The sequence below is a fragment of the Microtus ochrogaster genome, chromosome 15 (genome assembly GCF_000317375.1).
Source record: "Microtus ochrogaster isolate Prairie Vole_2 chromosome 15, MicOch1.0, whole genome shotgun sequence".
Lineage (NCBI taxonomy): Eukaryota > Metazoa > Chordata > Mammalia > Rodentia > Cricetidae > Microtus > Microtus ochrogaster.
Genome location: NC_022017.1, coordinates 6,302,711 through 6,317,469, shown reverse-complemented (window position 1 = coordinate 6,317,469; position 14,759 = coordinate 6,302,711). Strand labels below are relative to the sequence as shown.

Below are 14,759 nucleotides of genomic sequence, written 5' to 3'. Positions count from 1 at the left end.
GAGCACGAGCAAGGAACTCAGGACCGCGAGGGACACACCCACACACTGAGACAATGGGGATGTTCTATTGGGGAAATCACCAAGGCCAGCTGACCTGGGTCTGGAAAAACCTGGGATAAAACTGGACTCTCTGAACATAGCAGACAATGAAGACTACTGAGAACTCAAGAACAATGGCAATGGGTTTCTGATCCTACTGCACAGCACTGGCTTTGTGGGAGCCTAGGTAGTTTGGATGCTCAACTTGCTAGACCTGAATGGAGGTGGGGGTTCCTTGGACTTCCCACATGACAAGGAACCCTGATTGCTTTTCGGGCTGAGGAGGGGGGGGACTTAATTGGGGGAGGAGGAGGGAAATGGGAGGCGGTGGCGGGGAAGAGACAGAAATCTTTAATAAATAAATAAATTTTAAAAAAGAAAATACATAAATACTTTTTAAAAAAAGAAAGAAAATGAGAACCTGTGGATTTCTTCCAGGCTAATATGGTTTGATACAACAAGATCCCCAAAATGTCTCCATGATCCCTAAAAATACTTTGCCCAACAAATAGCAGAAAGCATTTTGAAGAAAACTATGCCCAAATTCCCAAAATTATTGTTTATGAATTTTTTTCATTTAAAAGGGGTTAGGTATAAGTGATTAAATGGTCACAGTCAAACTCTTTCTAAAAGAAAAGCAGGGGGAGATATGATATAAAGATGAATACTTTGCATTGGTATAGATCTTAGTCTATTGATACAAACTTAAAATCGATTTGTTATACTGTATATATTTCTTTCTGCTCTTGTTTTTTAAGGTATTGAGTTTAGACAGCTTATTTTAAAATGTAATGTATGATTAAGAAATACAGATTGATAGGCATCTGTAATAATCAAACTGTAGTCATGTTAGTTAGGTTTTCTAGATCTACAGAGATATATTTCAGATGGATAGGTATTCTTCAAACCTTTCAAATACCTACAGAATATGGCATTTAAAGTGTTTTTAAAAACTTAGACTTTTCTCAACAGTGAGACATGTCTGCTTCAGGCAGTGCTAATTACTTCAAGAGGATGACAGGCATTGAAGAAACTCCTTACGGAGTTTGCTTTCAATGTGGCAAGGCTAGCCATTTGGGCAAGAAACTCTTGCTTGACTGCTTGATGGTATGCTGTATAAACTGGACATGCAGGACCCATAGAAAAGTGACTGCTGCTGCACTGAGACAATGAGGATGTTCTATCTGGAATTCACCAAGGCCAGCTGGCCTGGGTCTGAAAAAAGCATAAAACCGGACTTGCTGAACATAGTGGACAATGAGGACAAATAAGAACTCAAGAACAATGGCAATGGGTTTTTGATGCTACTGCACATACTGGCTTTGGGGGAGCCTAGGCAGTTTGGATGCTCAACTTACTAAGCCTGGATGGAGGTGGGCGGTCCTTGGACTTCCCACAGGTCAGGGAACCCTGATTGCTCTTCAAGCTGATGAGGGAGAGGGACTTGATCAGGGGAGGGGGAGGAAAATGGGAGGCGGTGGCGGGGAGGAGGCAGAAATCCTTAATAAATAAATAAATTTAAAAAAAGAAAAAAAAGAAAAGTGACTGCTGAACTTGCCTAAAGAAGGAGAGACAGTCCTTCAGAGTTCCTGATTCATGAAAGAGTCTGCCAGACATTCTGCAGGACACAGAAGAAAGTGACTGAAAATTTCCAATTAATCAAAACAGTCTTTAAAATTTCCTGCTTCATGGAAAAGTCTCCTGGGTACTATGCACCTGTAGGCTGGATATGGATTCCCCAATGTTACAGAAGAACTTTGGGTGACTATCCCAGCAGTGAGATGTCTCTGTCAATTCTAGAGTTTTGGAAATTGCTTACAATGCACTTCCTGTTTACTTAAGTAATATTATATCCTTCTGGGGTCTTTGATGGAGTTGAAGAATAGATAGTTATAATTATAGTTCTTCTTAGTTATGATAAAAGATAAGTTAGATATAAAACTTTAGATTTACAAAGTTAGGATAGATGATAAAGTATTATCCTTAATTTGCCAAATGTAAATGGAATAAATATTGTAACTATAATTCTTACTTGTTGTTTTGTATATGTAATTTTACTATGTTAAAAACTCTTATTTAAACAGAAAATGGAACTCTTATTTAAACAGAAAATGGGGAGATGATATGGGATTTCCATGTAGCTGCCAATTTCTATTAATCTGTGTATCACCACAAGGCTGTGGCTTACTGGAAAGGTTCTGGGCATCTTTATCTTTGGCAACTACATGGTGTCTTTCTGACTCTGCCTACTCTCGCTCTCTATGTATATATCTCTCTTTGGATTTCCTATCTGGCTTTATTCTTCCCTGTCATAGGCCAAAACATCTTTATTAATCAATGGTAATAAAAGATATTCACAGCATTCAGAGGGAAATCCCATATCATCTCCCCATTTTCTGTTTAAATAAGAGTTCCATTTTCTGTTTAAATAAGAGTTTTTAACATAGTAAAATGATTTTAAAATTCACTATTAAAGGAAGAATGAGTCATTGAAGAAATAAAGAAGGGAATAAAAACCTCCTAGAATTGAACAGAAATGAAGATACAACAGTATCAGTAATAACCACTTTGGGCCAGATGATGCCTTGGCCTAGGGGACAATCCTGTGCATTGTAAGAAATTTATCAATGCCCATCTACCAGTAACCAATATATCTCCAGACACTGCCAAATAAGCCTGGAAGAAAGCATCCCCAAGAGGGAAACACTGTCTCCTTCTCCAATATCTTAGTCAGTTCTAAATTTCCACTTTAAATCAAGTTGACTTAAAACTGTCTTCTTCAGTATGGACTAGGCATGTTTCAAGACGCTGAGAGCTAGTTAATTAGACAGGGTAGATCTACAGTTTCTAAGTGCTCTGCAGCCATGTTCAGTCACACCCTAAGTCCACTCACTGGCTCATGTTTATTGAAATCCTGTTTCACGATCAGTCAGCTTTCTGAAGACGGAGTACCACTGAGGAAGCTATCTCGTGATTGTCAGAGATCACAGACAGGGCAAAATATCTATGAAATTTACCTAATTTCCAATTGGTGTAAATAAGGAATCTAGATTTTTGTAAACTCATTTCTTAAGGCAGATGAGCCTTAGGAAGGAGAGGGGTTTCCTCCCTCCGTACTGTGGTTCTCATGGCATCGCTACAATAACATGTATTTCTCTGACCAACGTGTTCTGAGGAAATCAAACACTTTGTTTCCTTTCCCACTGTAGCTTTCACACCAAAAGACTCAGCGATCTGGCTGAATACCCGCGTCCTGCACCTTAAATGACCTCATATTATTCACGCTGAGGCTAATGAGCATTCCAGAGACACCCCACCCCCACCCCACCCCCCATACACACATACAGTTTAATTACTCATAAAGGTTAAAAGTTATGAATCAGGGTTACAATAAATGCAATTGTTGGCAGGTTATAATTTTGCTTTGGGATCCAGAAGAGCCATTGCTTAATAAACTGAAAACCACAAACCACAAAGCACTCTGAAGTGTCCCTCCCTGGCCTAGCCAAATATATATATATATATATATATACATATATATATATATATATATATATATATATATATGAAAGAATTTGGGTGGCTTTCCTCTTTCCACCTTTAGAATTTATTTTCACATCATACATATTTGGAAAGATCCAAAGAAGTGAAACAGAAAATGTACCTTTTTAGTAGGCAATTTGGTGATGTTTCTCTGGTATTTGTTTTTTGGATTTTTGGGGGGAGAAGGGTTGTTCGTCTTTAGAACTACAAATTCTTCCAGAGTTTATTCTGCACAAATATTGAAACAAGAAAAAGCATCTATTAAACAGTTATTAAACTGCAACATTGTTATTGAAAACAAACACTGATTGCTAATGAACTCATTTCTCTTGCATCTACTCTGTGAAACAGTCTGCAGTGGAAGAAACAATAACACAAATGAACAAGGTAACAGTCAGGATGCCCATGTGCTCCAAAGAAGGGGTTGATTGACTAGTATTATATAACTCAAATATTTTGAAAATTGGTTTACTTTTTACTTCACATACATAGGTGTTTTGCCTGCGGGTGTGTGTGTGCATCACGTGTGTGCTGTGCCGGTGAGGGTCCAAAGGAATCATATGATTCCCTGGAACTGAACTTACAGGCAGCTATAAACTGCCATATGGGTGCTGGGAACTGAAGAGCAGGCTCTTCACTCCAGTCAACACTCTAGTAACTTTGTATATACAGAACTCTTTGGGGAAGGGAAACCCTCTACAGGGCGACTGGAGCCTTTCTCCTCTTCTCCATATGGGGAGATTAGAGGGACAGATCCATGGAAGTGATATTTGGTGAGGCTGAGTAGGAAATAAATAGATACAAGGTAAAAACACAAATTTGTAAGCATAACCAGTTAGGGACTGGAGAGTTTATCGGCTAAGACTACTTCCAACTCTTCCAGAGGCCCGAGTCAGATTCCCATATCAGGCAATTCCCAGCCCCCTGTAACTACATCTGATGCCCTCTTCTGAACTCCATCGCCTGCACTTTCCTGCCAGGCACTCACATGGACCCAGACACATAAGGAAATATACGTGCAATATTTGAATACAATAAATCATATTGTTAAAAGCATCGTATGCTAACAATTAGAAACTTAAATAAATACTTGGAAATTTTCAACATCAACCTGAACAGAAAAAGGAAATACACATTGGTAAATGTAAAAAGAAAAGGTAAAATGTAAAAGAAAAAGCAAAGATGTGGTGGTACAGAGTGAGAGAAGAAATTGTGTAAATATGGTACCCATATGAAATTCTAAAAAATATGCTGGCCTTGGAGGCGCACATCTTTAATCCTGAAACTTGGAAGGCAGAGGTAGACAGATCTCTCTGAGTTTGCAGCCAATCTGGTCTACAGTGCAAGTTCTAGAACAGCCTACATAGATTTTATGTTATAAAGAGGTCCTATTTTAGACTGATATATACACACATATTTTATATATGTATATGCATTTATATATATATAAATATTACTATTCTCTTTTAATATATACATATATAAAGTATGGTGGGGGGAATAAGGAAGAAATTGGAATGAGAGTATGAAATTCTCAATTATTTTTTCTTTCTTTTTTTGTTTTAGTTTGTGTTTTATTGTGGTTTGGTTTTGGTTTTTTAAGACAGAGTTTCTCTGCATAGCCCTAGCAATCCTGGAACTCACTCTGTAGACCAGGCTGGCCTAAAACTTGGAGCTCCTCCTGGCTCTACCTACCAAATGTCGTGATTAAAGGTATGTACCATTTTTTTTTGTTTTTAAAATGTATTATTGCATTTTATATATTTATTTTGTAGGTATGAGGTGTGTTTGCGTGCCATGTTGCATATGTGGAGAGCAGAACAACTTGTGGGAATGCTGTATTCACACCATTTCCACTCCTGTGCTGTATTCACACCATTCCCCCCTCCTGGATTGCCTTGTTCACACCATTTCTGCCTTCTAGATTGCTGTATTTACACCATTTTGCCCTGTTAGAGTGCTGTGTTCACACCATTTTCCCCTCCTGGAGTGCTATATACACAAAATTTCCACTCCTGGAATGCTGTATTCACATCATTTCCCCCTCCTGGATTGCTGTGTTTACACCATTTCCGCCTTCTGGAGTGTGTGTTCACACCATTTCCCCCTCCTAGAGTGCCTGATTCACACCATTTCCCCCTGATGGACAGCTGTTTTTACATCATTGGCTCCCTTCAACCCCTTCCATTCTCCCACTTCCTGAATTCATAAAGAAGCTTCATTCTGAAACACAGACTTTTACAGAAATCCACAACAGGTTGTAGGATACAGAACACTGATCATGGTGTGCCCTACACCAGCTGATACTTCTGCAACACACCCCTACACTGAAGGCTCGGGGACCATCTCTGATGGAGAGGTGGAAAGATTGTAGAAGCAGGGAAGACCAATGCATCTGCTGCAAGACAGTATCTCCTGTGAGTGACAGGGAAGCTGTGCCCATGGAATCTCAACAATATGGTCACCTAAACAAAACCAAGAACAGGACAATCGACATGCCAGTGTCAACAAGGAAAATCAAGAGCCCGCTCCTGAATGAAGAACCCCAAGAAATGAATGACGGCTGAGAGAGATAATCAGTCTGCTCAGGGATGAGGCCCTCATAGGTGATCCAGGCCTAAGCAATAAACCTTAAACACATATATATGAGCAACATTAAATAAATTCCCCTGGTCTTCTTTATGAATGTGTGTGTTTGTGCATGTGAGTGTGTGTGTGTGTGTGTGTGTACATGTGTGTAACAATGATTCAAGAATAAGAGGTCATGACTGGGGTTTTTAACCTTCATTCTAGAGTAAGTTAAGTTGCATATGTGTTTAGTGAAAGGAATATACTGTAGAGAATTTTTCACAGTTCTTTTTCCAGCCTAACACTTTATTAGATTGTGGAGGTATCTGAACAACACCTGACATTCTAGTTAATGGGGATGCATTTCTGGAGAAGGAGCCTAGGAGACGAGGCATAGCAGATAGTAGGCAGAGCTTGGCAAAGTTGGAGGAAAAGGGGTTATGTGTTTGTTTCTCAGAATTTTGAGCATTGTACAATAAATATGCCTATAACCTACTGATATATCAGAGATATAGTTACATAATAATAGAACTAAAAATGGATTATTGGCCACCTCAGGGCCCTCTTGTATGATGTAACCCACTAAAATAAGAGTATCACAAAGAGTCAACACAGAGGCCCCACTCAGAACCGCAGAAGACCAGCTGAAGGTCCCCAGGGAACCCTTTCCCTCTCTCAGGGCTAAAGTTGACTCAGAGTCCCAATGGCCATTGTTATTTGTAAAGAAGAATTTTGGAAAACTACCCTTCCCCTTGGACATAAAGACTATGGAGATGAATTCTTATTCAGAAGTCTCTTGTGGGCTAGAGAGACTGTTCAGCCATTAAAGGCTGATAACCAACTAAGACTCAACCAAAATTGAAAGAGCTCAGTGCCCAGAAGTCCCTCGCCTCTATCCCCTAGGACCAAGTCAAGGGAAGCCTACAGAAACTAAGTCCAACCGTAGCTTTTGTTCAGTGTTGGAGAGGATGTTCTCTGGCATTCTCCACTAAGCAAGCACGTCTGGTTTCTGCTTTGGAATCCAGGTAAGGATAACTCTTATTTAAATTCATCTTCTCCCCAAACTGCCCACTCTTGGAACCCATGACCATGATACTCATGATCAGATCTTTGTTTAAGAACATTCTAGGTATCCTTTGAGAAGAGAGACAACCTCCTTACGTCCCTCTGGTCTAAAACTAAACCCTGTAACTGTCCATTCTACCAACTATCCTTTATCCCTCCTCCTTTTGGGGACAAGATCTGTAATGTTCAGGTGTTGGGTGATATAAGTTTGATATTGCTTTATCCACATTCAGTTCAAAGATTCTCGGGTCCCTGTGGACTCTTGTGTAAATCTGGAGAATGCAGTGAAAGCAGAGGGCATTGTCCTCACTTCATGACAAGTGTCCATGAAACTTTGTGCCACCATTGCTTGGGCTACTAGCATAAAAAGGGACAAGGACTTTCTATATACACACCCCCAAAACTCAAATCATTTCACTTCATCATTCTTAGAAAGACAAAAAGGAAATGGATCTTGGAAACCATTTGGTTTCCCAGATTGTTTTACATCTATAGGCTGATGGTCGTGTGTGGCACTGTGTGTCTGTGGATTTGGAGGACAGTATGCAGGAGTCAATGCTCTCCTTCCATCCTTCTGCTCTGTGAGTTCCTGGGACAGAACTGGGACCATCAGCCTTGTGGCAGCACCTTAACTCACTAAGACATCTGACTACCCTCCTGAATTTTTTTTGTTCTGTTATGTTTTGTTTCTCGAGACAAGGTTTCTCTGTAGCTTTGGTGCCTCTCCTGGAACTAGCTCTTGTAGACAAGATTAGCCTCGAACTCACAGAGATCCCCTGCCTCTGCCTCCTGACTGCTGGGACTAAAGATGTGCGCCACCACCATCTGGCTCCTACTGACTGTTTTAAATGAAAAATTCAAGTGACTTAGAAACTTATGAGGACAGAGAAAGGACTGCACCAGCATGGGGTGTTGCAACACTTCTCCCAATTATTCAGACATCCTTATAGTCTGTTGTGCAGATGGCCAGCCAAAATGTTGACTGCTGACTCGCTGTGACAGGCTGTGAGTCCTGCAGGTTGAGCTTTACGCCCTTTGGAAGTAGAACATAAGACCTCTCAGAGTCCTGAGGAATGTCCTTGGCTTTCTTCCCTTCTTTGTTCTTCTCTAATCCCGTTTCTCCTTCCCTCCTTTTCTAGTTCTCATCCTCCACATGCTGCCCACACACCTCCACTCTGCCTAGGAGGTCACTGCCCTGAGCTAGGAGGTGCTGGTGATCTAACACAGCAGAAAGTCTCTGCCACGTAATCCCTCCTGAGTCAGCCATTCCGGAGCTGCATAGCTCATCTTTTCGGTTTCGTCCCTGATGGGATGCTGAATGCACCATGGAAGATAGGAATGTCACTGAATTTGTGCTTCTGGGACTGACCAGCAACCCTCGGACTCAGGGGCTGCTCTTTGCCCTGTTCTTGGTGACTTACCTGTTGATACTTACAGGAAACCTGCTGATGCTGCTGGTGATAGGCTGGGATCCCCACCTTCATACCCCCATGTACTTCTTCCTGAGACAGCTCTCCTTCATAGATGCTTTCTACTCCTCCGTCATTGTGCCTAAGTTGCTGAGGAACCTTATTTCTGAGTGGAAGACTATTTCCTTCCTTGGGTGTTTTATTCAGATCTCCCTGGTCATATTTTCTGCAGCCACTGAAGCCTGCCTCCTTTCTGCGATGGCCTACGACCGCTTCCAGGCTGTGTGTCACCCACTGATGTATGTGGTCACTATGAATGAAAGAGTGTGCTCTGGGCTGGTGATCATGTCGTGGGTCTTAGGAATCAGTGCTAGCCTGGTTAACACCTTCCTGCTATCTCAAGAACACTTCTGTGGCCCAAACCTCATCTGCAGCTTTGCCTGTGAGGTCCCCCCAGTGCTCTTGTTGGTCTGTTCTGACCCCCACACTACTGTCGTCTCCATCCTGACAACCATGGTGATCTTAGGTCTTGGTTCTCTTGTCCTTCTGCTGGGATCCTATAGCCGTATCATCATGACAGCCCTGGGCATCAACTCAGCCAAGGGTCGGAGCAAGATCTTCTCTTCGTGCTCATCCCATTTCCTTGTGGTCACCATCTTTTATGGGTCAGGAGTATCCAGGTGTGTCACACAGCAGTCCCTTAGCATAGAGGCCATGCATTTGTTCCCTAACTTCCCTATGTCTACATGAGCATGCAGTGTGGCAGGAAAGAATCATCCTTAAATTCCATCCTGGAATTCCTCAGGATTGAGCCCCAGTCCAGTCTGCTGTGGACTAGCTGCTTGGTTTTTGAAAGGCTCACCTGTGACTGGGTAACTGTACCTCCCTTTTTCTCAGTTGTCTCATGTACCATAAAGGACAATAAGATTTACCCTGCTGATTTCACAGAAATGTTAGGAAAGTAGATGATTAGTTAGATGAATACCTTTTCTCAAAAGATTGTGTGTGTGTGTGTGTGTGTGTGTGAGACAGAGACAGAGACAGAGACAGAGAGAGACAGACAGAGAGAGATACAGACAGACAGACAGACAGACAGACAGAGACAGAGAGAGACAGAGAGAGAGAGGTGGGATTACCCTCTGTATGCTGTGAACATGTTTCATCACCATTGGCTAATAAAGAAGCTACTTTGGCCTATGGCAGGGCAGAATATAGCTAGGCAAGTAAACCAATCTGAATGCAGGGAAAAGAAGATGGTGTCAGGCAGACACAATGTAGCTGCTAAAGGAGAAAGATGTCAGAACCATACCTATATGTGACAGCCCTGTGATAATACACAGATTAATAGAAATGGCTTAATTGAAGGTATAAGAACTACCTAGGAGCCATGGGAAAACAGTGTTATAACTAATATAGTTTTGTGTGGTTATTCAGGTCTGCATTGCCAGGAAACAAAAGTGCAGTCTCCATTTGTGTGTGTGTGTGTGTGTGTGTGTGTGTGTGTGTGTGTATGTGTGTATGTGTGTGTGTGTGTATGTGTATGTGTGTGTGATTGTGTGTGTGTGTGATTGTGTGTGTGTGATTGTGTGTGTGTGTGTGTATGTGTGTGTACAGGTGCTGTCGAGGCCACACAAGGGCGCCGGATCCTCTGGAGCTAGAGGTACCTGTGGTCACAAGCTGTCTGCCATGCATGCTGTGAACTAAACTGCAGTCCTCTATTAAAGCATCAACATTCTTAGCCCCTGAGCCATCTTCCCGGCACCTAAATAACTCCTTAAATCAAATCAAGCAGAGTCCCTAAGGAACATTCTGGATATGTTGCACTTGAAACCAGTGAACATAATGCCATTGATAAAGTAATAATTTTTCTTTGGGAAATAATCCTGGGGATACTTAAGATATGCCTAATAATTTAATTTTAATATTTTAAAATCATGTGTGGTGCTGAACCCATTTCTATATCTCATTTTATTCACCAATTTTGGCTCCTTTTCCAGCCAAAGAAAAATATTACTTAAAAAATTGCTCCACCAAGAACGGTCTCAGAAGTGTTTGTCTCAATTGGCCATTTAAATTTAATAGTAAAAGACTGGTTAATGATAACAATGCATCGTAAAACCTTCAGAAGGAAAGGAGAATGTTTTGTGGACCATTTTTTTGTGTGTGGCAGTTTTAAGTTATTAGTTTTCAAAATCAGTACTTTTTAATGGAAACAACTTGACCAAAACTCTGTCACAGAATTTTGAGACCCATTAAAACAAGTTTAATGAGAAAAAAAAAATTGCTCCACCAAAATAATGTGTAGTCCCAACTGGTGGTGGCAAACACCTTTATTCTCAGCACTCAGGAGGCAGAGGCAAGTGGATATCTTTGAGTTTAAGGCCAACCTGTTCTACAGAGCAAGTGACAAGACAGACTCCATAGCTATACAGAGAAATCCTGTCTCACAAACAGAAACAAAACAACACCAAAATAATGTGTTTGATAAGGAGAGACTGCTGAGCTTTTAGGATTACTTGCTACTCTTGCAAAGGATCAGGTTCAGTTCTCAGCACAGCATGAATGTTTACAACCATCCATAATTCCAGTTCCAGAGGACCAGGGACCCTCTTCTGACCTGCATGAGGACCATACATGTATATGGTACACATCCACACATACATGCAAACATTCACACACATATAATAATTAGTAATAATGATTATTAATAATTTCATATAGTTTTGAGAGTAGTCCTCAGAGCCATACGTGTGTGAAGCAATGGCAGTATTGTGAACTAGACACACGGTTTTGCAAAAAATAATCATCTCTAAATGAGAACTTAGTGTGTCTGAATTGTTGTGAGTTTAGAGAAAGGGTAATGATACTATCATGATTGTTAGCCAAGATGCTCTCTAGAGGGAAATGCTATGGAAATACATTAGCCCTGTCCTAAGCTCAACCCACAAAAGAACTCATTCTCACGGGAGAGTTCCTTTCTGTGAGTTCGCTCACGCTTGGAAGCATTGGAAGACAGAAACGATTGACTTCCCAGCGATCAGTCATTTCTAGAAGCTGCCATGGTGACAGTCCACTTGACCCTGAAGTGTATTGTGCACTCGGCAAGACTGGATGGCCCATGGCTGCCAACAGTGTTGCCATCCTCATCCTGAGTTCACTTTGTTCCTTTGTGTAATTCCTCCCAAGGTACATGACTCCAGCATCCGGCTCAACCCTGGAGTTAGTGCTGTCTTTGCAGTACAGTGTGGTGACTCCGCTGCTAAACCCCCTCATCTACAGCCTGAGAAACAAAGACGTGAAGGCAGCTCTAAGGAGGATGCTGACCAGGAGATCCAGGCTGACCTTGTAGCCCAGGTACTCCCGCTCCATCGGGGATGGGGAGGGGAGTTGTAGAAGGAAGATGCTACAAGAAGCCATCTTACCACTCACCCATCTCTACATTGCCACAACAGAGGAAGTTCTCTTCTCGGATTGCCCTGCCCCTAGTCGTGATATTAGGAAACTTCCAGAACAGAGCAGGTAATTTCCCACTAATCCAAGAGACCCATTTAGTGCATTAGAAAGTCTTCATAGCTCCAGTAGCCACTTCTACAGCTCTTGGTTTCCATTTCCCCGGTCCTTTATTTTGTCTATGCTCAGAGTATGAATCAACGCATCACACCACTGGTGACAATAGTGCCACATTCCAGGACAATAGCATCTTTGCTGGACAAACACAAGACCCACTCACCTGTTTCCATCCCAAGGGATCCTTTGAAAGATCTATATCTCCACAATAAGTAAAAAAGAGACAAATTAAGTGTGTCTCTGGAGTCCTGTCTTCACTGATATGAGCAGTGCCCTGAGTATTTTCTAATTCCAATGGATGGAATTAGACAACACTATTCTCAGTGAGATAACCCAAGGCACAAAAAAATAAATATGGTATGTACTCACTCACAGGTGGATGCTAGCTATAAACAAAGGACATTGAGCCTATAGTTCATGATCCTAGAGAAGCTAAGTAATAAGGTGAACCCAAAGAAAAACATACATAGACCCACCTGGAAATTGGAAACTGACAAGATCTCCTGACAAAATTGGGAGCATGGGGGTGGGGAGTAGAATGTAGGGGAGAAGGGGAGAAGGAGAAAAGGAGGGGAAAAGAGGAGGGTTGAGGAGAACATGAGGAAATGGGATAGTCAAGAGGGAGGAAGGACAGATTTGAGAGCAAGAAAAGAGATATCTTGATTGAGGAAACCATTGTGGAGTTAGTAAGAAACCTGACTCTAGAAAAATTCCCAGGAATCCACAAGGATGACCCCTGCTAAGACCCTAAGCAATAGAGGAGAAGGTGCCCAAACTGGCCTTGCCCTGTAGTCAGACTGATGATTATCTTAAATGTCACTATAGAAACTTCTTCCCACAACCGATGAAAACAGAGGTGGAGACCCACAACAGAGCACTGGACTGAGCTCCAAAGATCCAGTGGAAGAGTAGAAGGAATGAGAATATGATCAAAGAGGTCAAAACCATCTCATCAGTTCATCAGCTGGACTGGGAAGAAACAAGCATAGGACCAAACTACTCCATCTGAATGTGGCTGACAGTTGTATGTCTGGGGCAAACTGAGAGGCCACTGGAAGTGGCACTGGGATTTATCTCTACTGCATGGACTGGCTTTTGGGGATCCTATTCTCTTTGGATGTGTACACTGCTCAGCCTAGATGTAGTAGAGAGGGCCTTGGACTTTGCACAATGCAAAGTGCCTTAACCTCTCTTAGGATTAGAGGGGGTGGGGTAGGAGGATGTGAGGAGGGAATGGGAGGAGGGAAGGGAGTGGGAATTTGGATTGGTATTTTTTTAAATCCAATAAAAAAAGGACTACAAATTCTTTCAGAGTTTATTCTGCACAAACACTGAAACAAGAAAAAGCATTTATTAAACAATTATTAAACTGCAACATTGTTATAGAAAACAAACACTGATCTCTTATGAACTCATTTCTCTTGCATATATTCTGTGAAACAGTCTGCCGCTGAGGAAACAATAACACAAATGAACAAGGCTAACAGCAAGGATGTCCATGTGCTGCAAAGAAGGGGTTGATTGCCTAGTATATATAACTCAAATATTTTGAAAATTGGTTTATTTTTTGTTTCCTGTGCATGGGTGTTTTGCCTGCGAGTGTGTGTATGCACCACGTGTGTGCTGTCCGGTGTGTGTGTGCACCACGTGTGTGCTGTGCTGGTGAGGGTCCAAAGGAGTCATATGAATCCCCAGAAGTGAACTTACAGGCAGTTATAAACTGCCATATGGGTGCTGGGAACTGAAGAGTGTTCTCTGCAAGAGTATTCAACAATGGGTCAACACTCTAGTGTAGAGAGAGCCCGCCCTTTGGGGGCGGGACGGCCTAGGGCAAATGTATATAAATTGGGGTGGACAGACGCTGGTGACCTCTTCTTCCTGTTTCCTGTTTCTGGGCATCGCGGGAACTTCGGTTGCGTGAGTGTGTTTTTTATTAAAGTGGTGTTATCTTATACCAATTGGCCTGTATTAATTCAATCCGCCTTCACTTGGTGCTCCAACGTTGTGGCAGATTTTCCCCGCACCTGCACCAGGACCCGGGCGCTGGCCTCAGCAGCCCCGCGGGTTCCGGTTTCAGCCACCTCGTTGCAAGGGGGAACCTAGTGCAGCCTTTGCGAGCGAGATTGGTCGCTGGAGGGAAGTGTTCCGTACCCGCCGACTCTGCTCGTGACTCCCTGTGCGCGCTCCCCGGCCCAGTGCACTCCGGCGTCCAGTATTGGGCAGCTCATTAGCTGCCAGTGCCCGTCAAACCCACACCCTACCCCGAGCGCAAGCGGGCACGCTCTCTCGCTGCTAGTGCTCTGGGGCTCCCTTGCCTGCACAGACCACCTCAGCGGCAGACTTGGTGTAACTTCATAAATCCTCAGCCAGAACGATAGATTTCGGTTTTGAGTTGTTTCAGACCGGACCTCCATGTGGACTCAAGTGGACTCTTCCGCCACCTCTGGCAGAAACCAGTCATTACAGGTAAATTTTTTTCTATATTAAAAAAGAAAAAGATGTCTGAGAATATTACCCTCGAGAATTTTAACGGTCTTTTTGAATGTGCCATGTGGGAGATCTTACAAG

The 14,759-nt window shown here is 42.3% G+C and overlaps 1 protein-coding gene across 1 annotated transcript; it reads left to right on the top strand.

Annotated features, from left to right (window-relative positions):
- The first annotated feature begins 8,540 nt into the window (after nt 1–8,540).
- On the top strand, nt 8,541–11,973 carry LOC101980798 (olfactory receptor 8S1-like). The gene is made up of 2 exons (XM_005354033.1): nt 8,541–9,304; nt 11,811–11,973. The coding sequence occupies exons 1-2, from the start codon at nt 8,541–8,543 to the stop codon at nt 11,971–11,973; spliced, it is 927 nt and encodes a 308-aa protein (XP_005354090.1).
- The last annotated feature ends 2,786 nt before the right edge of the window (nt 11,974–14,759 follow it).